The 12008-nt window shown below is 43.8% G+C and overlaps 1 protein-coding gene across 8 annotated transcripts in view; it reads left to right on the top strand.

The window, feature by feature from the left end:
• Nucleotides 1-12008, top strand: part of DEPDC5 (DEP domain containing 5, GATOR1 subcomplex subunit) — a 41368-nt gene that overhangs the window by 15769 nt on the left and 13591 nt on the right. For 4 of the 8 annotated variants that reach the window (XM_082293738.1, XM_082293735.1, XM_082293736.1 and 1 more), the window contains exons 23-33: nt 347-482; nt 846-943; nt 2866-2931; nt 4251-4434; nt 5524-5684; nt 6073-6190; nt 6365-6532; nt 7372-7591; nt 8445-8578; nt 8938-9046; nt 11794-11856. In XM_082293738.1, the coding sequence (XP_082149864.1) occupies nt 347-482; nt 846-943; nt 2866-2931; nt 4251-4434; nt 5524-5684; nt 6073-6190; nt 6365-6532; nt 7372-7591; nt 8445-8578; nt 8938-9046; nt 11794-11856 (1457 nt within the window). Of the gene's footprint in view, nt 1-346; nt 483-845; nt 944-2865; nt 2932-4246; nt 4435-5523; nt 5685-6072; nt 6191-6364; nt 6533-7371; nt 7592-8444; nt 8579-8937; nt 9047-11431; nt 11765-11793; nt 11857-12008 lie in introns of those variants that run through there. The other 4 variants (XM_082293737.1, XM_082293741.1, XM_082293739.1 and 1 more) reach the window with 4 other exon arrangements.

Genomic DNA, 12008 nt, shown 5'->3' with positions numbered 1-12008 from the left:
TTTTGGAAAATACCACCTCTATTTGCAAATGAGCAGGATCAGGTACAGAACAATCTTACAGTAGATGGAGGCTGTTGAAGGGAATTGTAACTACAATTTGGGTAGATTTTCTGATGATGAATTGTTTGCATAATTGTTTAATGCCTTGTAAGTAGGCCCTCCAAAATGTTTTTAAAAATATTCTGCTTCACTTGCTTCAGAGGAGATGGCAGAGGTTCAAGGCTTTGAAGATCTTGTAAACATGCTTTCTTAATGTCAGTGCCTGTTCTGTTGGCAAAAGAAGGGTACAAGCAACTGAGGAGTCAGTGCAGATGTGGTGATCAGTGATCCAATTGCAACTGTGTAGGTCCCTCAGGAGAAGCTATCCAGATCCATCATCAAACCCGCCAGAATATGGCAGAAATGCAGGGCAGTGGGCAGCAGGATTTGACGCATTCATCTGCGGAGCTGCTGGAGCTGGCTTACCATGAGGCAACTGGCAGGTGAGCCATTTGCTCAGTCTTGAATGTTGGGTTTATAAACCATGAGATCAGATCTGTAAATAGCCAGCTAAGCTTTATTTCTCTCCTGAGAGGACACGAGTAGCTGGTTCTTTGCTGTCCTGCAATTTGGTTATTGGTGGAGGCAAAGAACAAACAGTATGGACAGATGTGGAATGCTGTTACACCCTTCTCTGTGCTGCCCTTGTGCCATTCCATCTCTGCCAACATCAGTGAGGGATGAGCTTGGTTCCAGCCTGGGCTCAGCTGAGGCAGAGGGGCTGAGATCTTATTATATTTGCTAAAAGCAGGGAATGGCACGAGTGAGGAGGGTTATACAAAACAGGCTGGTTTGTTTCACTGCAGGCACGTCAGCTCTCGGCATCCAGGGGACAGTAGCTCCTTCCTGAGCTTCGGCGGGGCAGAGGAGTATGGGAACGGGCTGGGGGCCGGCCCCGGTGCAGGTAACGGGGCAGAGGCGGGGCCGGGAGAGTGCTGGCCTTGGCGGCCCTGGGGCATCGAGGCAGGACTCGAGGCACGTGGGTGGACAGGCACTGCAAAGCAGGAAGAATTAAGAGTGGGAAAACGGTGATCTGTTAGTGCTCCTGCTTGGACTTTTTGGTATATGGTAGTTCTTTGGGTTGCTTTGTTGGTTTTAGTTTGTTTTTGTTCAAGGTGTCTACTTCTCTAGGTCTGTCTTACAAGGTTTACCATAGAAAGATGCTCACTGTTTTCTTAAAATAAGCTCTCAGGCAGTTACTGAGTTCCATAATAACAAAGCAGTGATGTCGAGACTCAAAAAATAACTAAATATGCCCTGGTGTTCAGATCCCTTTTTTTTTCTAGGTGGGGTTGCCTTAAGCTGTTACCCTTTAGAGAGAAGACACGTCTGTACTTTCAGTTGAAGATTAGCTCTATCTTCCTTAACTTACCTAGACGCCTGAATTAGTGGAAATTCTCAACATTTCTTTTGAGCCCTGTAAATGGAACAGCATGCCATGTTAAGCATTCTGCTGTGTTGTCTGTTTTTTTTGTGACCTACCCTCTGCTTTTGTGAACATACATTTTAGCTGGGCACATGGAAAAAAATTGAACTTTTGGACTACAGCATTCAAGATTTATGTTCTTTTCTCAAAACCAATTTAAAGATTTTTTTAAGAATAAATTTGCCCTTCTGAATTACACTGGATTAAAACAATTTTGTTTTCACTTATGCCTTGTAGAGCCTTGAAGAAGTTAGCAGACTTAATTTTCTTGTGCCTCATCTTGTATTCACATAGTCACATTTAAAATTATTTTCTGTTGCTTCCTTCTGTGAATTTCGTCTGAATACATTTAATTTTCTTGCTTTACATTTTTAGTATTTTCTGGCTTCGAGATAGGCTCTGGTTTTGCAACTGCTAAACTGCATTTCAGCTGGGTGCAGTTTGCACACTGTAGAGCAAATCCTGGCAATAAACATGCTTGCATTTTACAGAATTTGTGTCTGTAGACCCTCAGCTATCAATAGGGGCCGCACTGGGACTCAGTGATTGGACTGAGGGCTCTCCCTTATGGTTTGAGTCACCTACGAAATGAAGCAGTTTGGGGTGGGGGGGAGGGTGTGTTTTTCTGAATTTCCAAAAGTACGATTTCTTGAGTCTGGTTCTCCTCTGCTGCCTGCAGCAAGGTTTGGTGCAACGCGGGCTTCAGAGTGAAAAATGATCCCATCTATTTCCCTTGGGGTTCAGGATGTTGTCGCTATTGCCCCGCAGATGGAGGTGGTAGCTCAGACCGAGTAAATCCTGTTGCAATTCCCGGTCTGGATGGCAGATGGCAGGAGGAGCTGGTCAAAGGTGAATGCCGCTTAGAGCCAGCTCCTGTACGGGTTACTGGCATCATCATGTAGTAGATATCCACCCTTTCTTTTCCAAGGGAACAGCTACGATGTTGCTACCAAATTCCTGGGTAAATCTACCTAAGCTAGTTTTGAAAAATAGTTCCTTTTAAATATTTGGAAGCTTACTGAAGTTTTTATTTTGATAAATGGCTTTGAAGGCAGCAGTTTTTCTTGCCTCCTTGGCAGCTCTTTTTCTCTCATGTGCCACACCAGTTGTTTATAGGAGTTTATAGCATCTACTTTTCAAGATGTTTCACCATTTTGCGAGGAGGGTTTTGCTTGGGCTTTAGCTATTGAACACTTCTAGTGAGATGTTCAAATTTGATCCAAGATGTATTTTTCCTCATTAATTGGCTTAGTGTTTCTTTCTGCTGTGCAGAACCCAGAGATTTTCCATGCAGAGAAATTCTGTATCTTAAAACATCATCATGCTTTTGATTTATTTTTATTTGAAATTTGAGAGAAGTGCATAATTGGTTAAAATAAAACACTATTTCTTTCTTGTAGGGGTGAATCTCAAAACTCAGAACAAGGGTGCCTTGGAAGATGCTGTCTCTAATTCTCCAGATCCAAGTAAGCAGAAGGAAGGTTTGGAAGAGAGTTTGCATAGGTGGGAAGATGGGGAGGGAAAGGGCATGTACATATATAGAGGCATCAGGAGGTGGTGGGCAAGAAACTGAGGAGCCTCCTTGGCTTTTGGCAGTGGTTTATTTTGGCCTGCAGTAATTTGCAGGATCTCCTTGTACTGTCTCACTGTGATGGCAGTTCCATAGCTCTTAAGAACATGTGAAGCTGTTTGTTTTGTTGCATCTGAAATACTTCCCTTACCAGACACTATTATGCAGAAAGCTAAAGCTGCTGAGCTGGTATCTGTCTCTCAGTGTGAAAGTTTGTTTGGTACCAACTTGTAGAATTAGAGTTAGTACAGTCAGTTTCTAAATTTGGTACCATTTACTGAGAAATATCTGCCCTCACTTCCTTGCAAAATAAGTGTGTCACTGCTTAAGAAAGCTTTTTCTTTATAGCAGTCTGTCCTGTATTACTTTCTTGCGCAGTGTTCCTGCCATTGGTGTTAATGTTTTTATAGCAAAATAAATTTCTAGCTGTAGGATCTCTATGACAAGAAGTTAAGAATTAGTGGGTGATATGGATTGTTTGAATTGGGTCAGAATGTAATGTAGTGGTGAGCTGATGGTTTGGTATAATCTAGTTAGCTTTTCCTTTTTAATGTCTAGTTTTACATCCCTGTAATCTTAAAACTGGAGCATAACTCTAGGAAAGGGTGTGGGAAAAGATTGTTTTCCAAGTTACTATTTTTCTGGTCTTCCCACCCCTCAGGATATATCTTCTGTTTTTATAACTGTGGAAATACTCCCTTTTCTGCTGTTGTACTATTCCAGAAAGAGGCTGGTCTGTCATTCTTTCTCTCCTCTCCAGCTCCTTCTGCAGTTGTCTAGGACGCAAAACTGGTCTGATTTTCTTGTTCAGACTTGGAATGTTGATCTGTTTATTAATAATCAGTAACTGCACCTGACTTGCTGTAATTTTGGAAGAGCAGTGGCTATGTCAGCTCTAGCTTTCAATCAAGAGGAAATTAAATGTATTAACTTTGAATGCCTTTTGCATGATGGGGTTGAATCAGCATGTGCACTGCATTGTTTAACAAACTCTGTCTCTTTCTCTCCCTCCCTTCTTCCCGTCCTGTTTTCTTTTTCCCTTCCCATTCCACTCCCCTTTTTGTCCCTGTTGACTTTATGCCAACTCTGTTTTTTGTCTCTCATTCTTTCTAACTCTCCTCTTCATGCACTTCTTTCATCCTTCTGTGCACCCTGTTTTTCCATGGGTGACCACATACACCCTCCTTGTGTGCCCCCCATGACACAACGAGGCAGTTCTGACGCTGTCTGCTCCCCCCGTAGTGCCAGGCTTCTGTTGTACAGTTGGAGTGGACTGGAAATCCCTCACTACTCCGGCCTGTCTCCCTCTCACCACGGATTACTTCCCCGACCGCCAGAGCCTGCAGAACGATTACACGGAGGGTTGCTATGACCTGCTCCCAGAGGCTGACATTGACAGGTTTGGCCAGCACCTTCTCTGTACAGTCCTGTGCTTAAGGAGCAGGTGATGGAAGAGGATTGCTGCAGTCTGTACAAGTGAATGATAGATTGCTAACAGAGCAGCAGAATACTTATATTTTTCTTTTTTCCAGTGATAGCTTTGCACCTTTTCTGATGTTCCCATCAGACAGTATGGTGCACTCTGTAGATTTTATGTTAGAAATTGTTTGCATACAAATTTTTATGTCTCTTTTCTGTTGTGTTTCAATCAAAATATTCAACCTCAAGCTATCATCTCTTTTAATATGCTTTCTAGTAGTTAATCTACATTCTAGTGTTCTGGAAACACTAAATGAGCAAAGCATGTGGACACACAGTGTTTAAGATGCTTATCCTCACTCTAAAGGATATTTAGTTTAAAGAATCTTGTTTGAAAACAGTGTTAGTTGGACAAATAGAACTTCTCTGCTTGTCTTAGAGGACTCTGGTAACTATTCTTTAATAGGGTTAGTTTGGTTTTTTTACTGAAGCAATCTCATGATCTTAAACATTTTTCAGACTTTCCATAACTTGTAAGACATCAAAAGACCTGTTTGTGTTGCTGCTTTATGGGAACAAAACAAAAATATTAATCAGGGTGATTGAAATACATAGGAAGTAACAGGATTAATGAAGAAACACCTGAAAAAAATGTCAGTAGGAAGGCAAAGTTCAGAGCAGGAGTTGTAATAAGATGCCACAACCTCTCTGCTCTCCACTTCCCACTGTGGGAGAGGCTGGAGCATTGCTGCCCACTGGCATTCTGAGCTCTCCTGAACATGTACAAACTGTACTGAGGCTGCCTGCAAAGTGCTGAAAAAGCCATCTTTGGGAAATTTATTGTTTCACAACTGTTGCAGGCAAATTTGTTACTAGTTGTCAAACTGCTTTCAAAGGCAGCAGTAAATATTGCCAGACAATTAATCACTCTGTCTCAAAAAGTGCCCATTTTCCCTCCTGCTCCCACAAACAGGTGTTCCCAGGCAGAGGGCTTCAGGGCCTGGAGCAGAGCTAAGAATAGGTATGTGGTCAGCTTCCTTATTCTAGTCTGCTTAACCTTTGTGTCCAGGAGGGATGAGGAAGGAGTGCAGATGACAGCCCAGCAGGTATTTGAGGAGTTTATTTGTCAGCGTCTCATGCAAGGCTATCAAATTATTGTGCAATCCAAACCACAGAAACCGGCCCCAGCCGTGCCACCCCCGCTCAGCAGCAGTCCCCTCTACAGTCGAGGTGAGTGACTTGGGCTTGACAAGTCAGGCCTTTGTCTTTCCTTCTGCCAGTCCCAGTAACCTCAAATTAGGCACATCTACCCATTCCTCAACACTTTATGTTGGCTGTTCTCTGGTGATTCTGCCTAGGGAAGTTCTAAATGGGTGGTATATGAATCCCAAGTGCTCTTCTTTGCTTCTGATATCAGCAAATCTTAACTGTAAGAGCAAAAGACTCATTGTGCAACTGTTCCCTAAAAGTGTAGCCTGAAAGATGGATTTTTAGCTTGTCCTGAGTTCAGAAGCCCACTTCTGGACTCCAGTTCTGGAGTCCCTTTCTATATGCACAGTGTGTTGATAAAGTTCTGAGTACTCCAGTAAGCTGAAAGGGTTTTGCTTTTTACAACTAGGTCTTGTGTCGAGAAACAGACCTGAGGAAGAGGATCAGTACTGGCTGAGTATGGGCCGTACTTTCCACAAAGTCACCTTAAAAGACAAAATAATTACTGTGACTCGGTACCTGCCAAAGTAAGTATCTCTCTGGTTGAGCAGTTTGCTGTCAGTGTTCAGATGAACATTCTTTTCCAGCTCTCTGTGCTTGCTTGAAAGAACACACTCTAGAACCTTCTTTCTTTTTAGGAGAAGAAAGAGAAGCATCAGTATCAATAATACTGAGGTTAATGCTTGTGTTCGATCTTTCAGGTATCCATATGAATCTGCTCAGATAAACTATACCTACAGCTTGTGCCCCTCACACTCTGACTCTGAATTTGTCTCTTGCTGGGTAGAATTTTCCCATGAGAGACTAGAAGAGTACAAGTGGAATTACTTGGATCAGTATATCTGCTCTGCTGGCTCAGAGGATTTCAGGTGAGAGCTCCTTTTCCATCCAGACTGTTCTGTGTCCTAATTGCCTCTTTTCCTTTTTGACCTAAAATTTCGTCACCAAGTTCAACCCACGAATGCTCAGTACTCCAGGGAGAATATCTGGCCTGCTTTCACTGTCAGCTTCCAGCAGCTGTTGCCTTGTAGGAACCTTGCTCTCTCTTGCTGGTGCATTATCTGACCTTTGATACAGACTCTTGATCACAAAATTCAGCATGAACTTCTTTTTTTCTCTCCTAAAAATGCAAAGAAATAAGATGGCATTTTGTACCACGCATATGCTTTTCTTGGCTTCTTACTGATTTCTGGATCTGACTCAAAACTTTGATTTATTTTGAAGCTTTGTAGGTTTGCTTGAGTACTGGGCTTGACTGCAGTCCTACTCCTAAGCTGTGGAGCAAGTGCTTACCAGAAATGTGGAATATCTCCACTAGTATCAATAGCTTTTTTGATATCTTCTCTCCACACAACCAGTCTTTATCATGTTTTCTTTTCAGGTCTCAGTCAAAATACCTCCTACGCTAATATGCACCTTGAAGAATCCTTTTTGCTTGCATATTTTTAGAGGAAAAAGCCTTTGGGGCCTATCTTTTACAGAAAAGAAAGCATATCTGTGTGACAATTACTCTGAGGATAGCCTTGTTGCCAGTGATATTCAAATTGTTGGCCATTCCTTTGCACACGTGCTTGTTCTGATTCAGGGATAGCAGCAGGGTGGTCGCTGCACTCACTGAAACGTGCAGCAGGTAGATTTGTACTTTAGATTCTGGAAAATCCTTCCCAGGAAACGGCTGAACTCTGTCCTGTCTTCCACATTCCTGCAGCCTTATCGAGTCCCTGAAGTTCTGGAGGACGCGGTTCCTGCTGCTGCCCGCCTGCATCAGCGCCACCAAGCGCATCATGGAGGGGGAGGCGCACTGCGACGTGTACGGCGACAAGCCCCGCTCCGACGAGGAGGAGTGGCAGCTCCTCGATGGCTTCATCCGCTTCGTGGAGGGCTTGAACCGCATCCGCCGCCGCCACCGCTCCGATCGAATGATCCGAGTGAGTCCCCAGCCCTCGCTGAGGCTAGGTGTGACCTGAGCTGCTTATGAAGCGTTAGCAGGGAGACCTGAGTCCCTCCCAGGCAGGCTGGGGCACGTGTGCCTGTGTCCGTGTAATCCATCCATAAAGGCCAGTGCTGACCCGTGTGCTGTGTCAGCTTTCAAACGGTGGGGGCTTGTTAACAGCTTTGAGGAAATTTACCCGGGATGAGCATCCTGTGCTGCTGTGACTGCAGCCAGTTCTTGCTCCGGGACAAGCCAGGCTTTTCTGCTCAGCAGAGCCATATCTTAGCCTGGCAATGGTCTGTTTTATACCTTGGCCGGTCTTTTCTTACCCAGGAGCCTGATGCCTCCTCTTTGCAGGTGTGCTCTGCTTTGTGCTTCAGGTGGGCTTAGCCTGCATACACCTCTCTGCCTTGTGATGCAGACAGTTGATCAAAGGGGTCTGAGGTAGTTAAGCTGGTCACTTCCGGGTTAATGTGGGTTGGTTCTGTGCTGCAGATTCAGGAGAGGGATTGGGAAAAGAGAACCATAAGGGTGAATTTTTTGGTAAACAGTAGTTTCAAGAGGCTGGAGAGAAACTGGCTCATGTGTATTAAATTCTCTTCCCGTTCACGCACTAAATGGGGTAATTTACTTCAAAGCAAATTCACCTTTTCCAGGGTAACAAACATTTTATTTTCAGAATAGCATCCACACAAGACACTAGGCTATTCCACTTCCTGTGGAACCAATAGTTTGCCTCCCTTTTTAAAATGTACTCAATAAACCCCCACTGACATGAGGCGTTGTATTCTTGCTTACTAGTTAAGCCTAGCTTGACTAAGTCTGTGCTTCCATTTTTTCTTTGTTAGAAAGGGTCTGCCATGAAAGGCTTGCAGATTGCTGGTCCAATTTCCACTCACTCTCTGGAGCAGTCTGGGCCTCCCATTGGGAAAAAAGGAACCTCAGCACTCTCAGCTCTGCTGCAAATGGAAGCCAGTCAGAAGTGAGTCTCTACAGGCTGTGCGAAGAGCCTAGAACATCCTTCCTACATATTGCACCTGGGCTGGCTAAAGCACATTTGGGGAACTTTGTCTCATGTTGTGTTACATACATAGGAGATTAATATTTTTAATGCTAAGTTAGTGTGACACGTGCATAATAAAACTGAGTTCAAGGGTCCGTGTTGTTTGTGGGGGGTAAAAGGTATTTAGGGAATGTTGGATCTGTCCCTCAGTGTGTGGGAAAGCAAAGATATGAATATACAGCAGTACCCTTCTGCAACAGTTGCCTTTGGGGGGGAAGCTGACACAAAGTATGTTTGAATAAACTCTGTATTCCTTCCTTTTTTTTTTTTTTTTTTAGGACACTGGGGGAGCAGCAAGCAGCAATGCTTTCTGGGAAGAGCTCTGGGCAGCCTTCGGAGAGTGGGAACATTGCTATCACACCCACCTATATGGACAGCCCTCGGAAGGTAAAGACTTCCTAGTCTTTCTTTAGCTGCTATTTCTACATAAAAATTCTTCCAATAACCAAAGATTATTTCTCTGAGCACTTGGCTACCTCATACCACATCTTACTCTCTAATCCAGTAAGAGCTGATCCTGTACTGGCCTTCGTGTGCAAGGGCAGAGGAATTAAATTCTGGAAGTGTGACAATGATATGGAATCCCTGGGATGCCATTTCAGTGTTTTGCTGATCTAAGTGCTGTTTGCTAATTAGTGCATTTCCTTTGCTGGTAGCATATTTAATTTCAGTCATGGCTTGACTGTCAGATGTAGCAGTACAGTGCTGCCTGCATCTGTGTGCAGGCTGTCTTGGAGAGAAAATCAGCCTCTAGACTGTGACTGTGTGAACACTGAGTGGAATTTTCACAGCAGGAACTTGAGTCTTTTGCCTCCACTTAGAGGAGGGGATGCGTTCCTGAGAAGTGATTTAGATGTTATTCCTTCACTGGCTGGACTCCAGGCTGGAGAAAGTGGTCTTCCTGGAGCTCTCTTCAGACACTTCAAGAAAAGACTGTGCTATCCCTCAGCCTTTCTGTCAACTGTCCTGTGAGAGCCAGGAGAGCAGGAACTCTGCCTCCAAGTCCACCCAGAAATATTCAATTATTTTTCTGTGTTCTGGCATGAAGGTCTTCCAACAGAAGTAACAAGGAACTGAATAAAAATAGAGGATTTAAATATGACCTGTCTTTGGGCTCAACAGTTCAAATACTGAAAAGAAAAAGTTCTCAGATTCACCACTATCAACCACTTCTTGCAGCATTTTTCTCTTAGCATCTAATGTTTCTACGTCCACTGTTTTGTGCCACCACCAGGAACAAGTATTGTGTTATCCTGGAGACCCAGATATTGAAAGTTGAAGTGATAGAGTAACTGTGATCATCTCTGTACTAGACACTTACTCATAGTATTAGTGTTTGGAGAACACAGATGAGAATCTGAAGCAGGATGTGCTAGACCTGGAAACAGTAGGTGCTCAAACTGACTTGAGGTGTGTTTGCAAACTTCCATATCATAATTCAGGCTTTGCATTCTCCTCTAATACCATTTTGAAAAATCAGCTTCCCTCTTTAAATACAGAAATCTTAAATGTCCCTTTCTACCAGTAAAACTGGTAAAAATTCCATGTGAAATGCAGGAGGAAAGAATGTTGTGTTCAGTTGCTCTGTGTGGCAAAGGGGGAAAAAGGCAGAGTGGGCTTCCCTAGCAGTGGCATAGGAGTGTGCTGGGACCAAATTGGCAGACTTTGTGCTACCAGAAAATGCCATCATGAGTAATGTTGAAAGTAATGTTCAAAAGCCTCTCTGGAAGGCTGACTGGAGACTCTGGAAGAGTGTGTTATCAATTGAAGGCCTTTCATGCTGCAGCAGTAAACACTCCTGTAAATATTTACACACAGAGACTGGGACATAAGCAATTGGAATCTCCTAATGATGGCTCATGCCTGTTGGAAAGATGTCAGTGGACAGGCAGCATTGTGCTCACTTGGGAACAGCAGCAAGTGTGTGCCTCGTGTCACAGCCCCTGCAGGGCTCCCCAGCACAGGGAAGTCTGACTTTCCACACACTTGAAGCCAGAGAACTGACAAATTGTCACAGCTGTGAGCTCTGCCAGCAGCCAAGGGAGCAAGTGCTTTTCTAGCATGCTCCTCAGTGCTGGAGTTACTCCAGACCAAAACTGAGCCATTGGCTTCACTTTACTTCATTTCAGAGTAGAATTGACAAGTCACTTCAGCCAGTTACTGGGCAACACAGTGTGGTTTTAACCCCGTGAGTTTGCTTGATCCATGATCTCTTTGGAAAGTCTTTGCCCTCATGGATCCAGGGTGCTTGGCTCTGCCTCTGCTATGTGTAAATTGCCAGTCACGTAACCCTGGCATTGATTCTTTCCAGAAAATGTTTTATATGTACATACCAAGGTAAGCAGCATCTTAACTGCAGCCACGACAAAAATATTTTGCTGAGGGAACAGAATAAGGAATTGCAAATAAGGGATGAAAATCTAGATGACTTCCAGTGCATTGTCTTATATGATAAGAAAATCTTGACGCGTCTTTGAGTAGCAGCTGGGGATAAATTCACTGGGGTTTGTAAGTAGGCAGGAACGTAGCACAGGCAGTATCTCTTTAATTTTGCATGAAGTATTAAACACAGTGTTGGAAGGATCTTTGTGAAGAGTTTTTCTTCCCTTTCCTTTGCACCGTACCAGACCTGCATTTAAGAGGAAGAGTGCACTTCCTGAAAAGAGCTCCTTTGCCTCTCCCTCTTTAACATTTGAATGTCTAACAGATTAGAAGAAAACCCCTGTTCTTCGTTGGATATTTGTCATTACACCTGTGGTTTCTGTATTTCAGTTTTGTATTTGGGATGGAAGCCCCCATACTTCAGAGCTCAAGACTTTCTCCTTTGAAGTATGGAGGGAAAGCTGCAGTTTCAATTGGCTTCTGATCAATGTGGGTTTAAAAATTTTGGGAAAGCATCTGTGCCAAGGAAGAGCAATGTCTTGTTACAGAGAGAGAAAGTAAGGATATGTGTGTGAGTAATTCCTGATGCTGTGCATTCTGCTGCATCTGACCTTCTGGGTCTGGGATTTGCATTCTCCTCATACTTTCTCTCTGGTCATTTCATACTTGCACAACCTTGTATTTGCTTTTCTTCAACTCCTTGTTCCTGTTGCTGTTGCCATTAATGGGCCTACTTCCTCTGATGCCTTCAGGATGGGGGCTTCTTTATGGATTTTGTTCGCAGCCCACGCACAGCTTCAGCCTTCTACTCACAGGTTAGTTTTGAATGGGTTGTTGTCATCTCTGGCTTTTGGATTGAGGTGATGGACAGCATTTGTGTCCTGAGCTTGCCACGCTGGGAACCTGTATTAGTTTCCACATGCTCTCATTGAGAGTGGGATGCACAGCATTGGCAGGACAAAGGGGC

Source organism: Coloeus monedula (assembly GCF_965178545.1).
Source record: "Coloeus monedula genome assembly, chromosome: 18".
Taxonomy (NCBI): domain Eukaryota; kingdom Metazoa; phylum Chordata; class Aves; order Passeriformes; family Corvidae; genus Coloeus; species Coloeus monedula.
The sequence above is the reverse complement of the archived record's forward strand: the minus strand, read 5'-3'. Positions and strand labels throughout refer to the sequence as shown.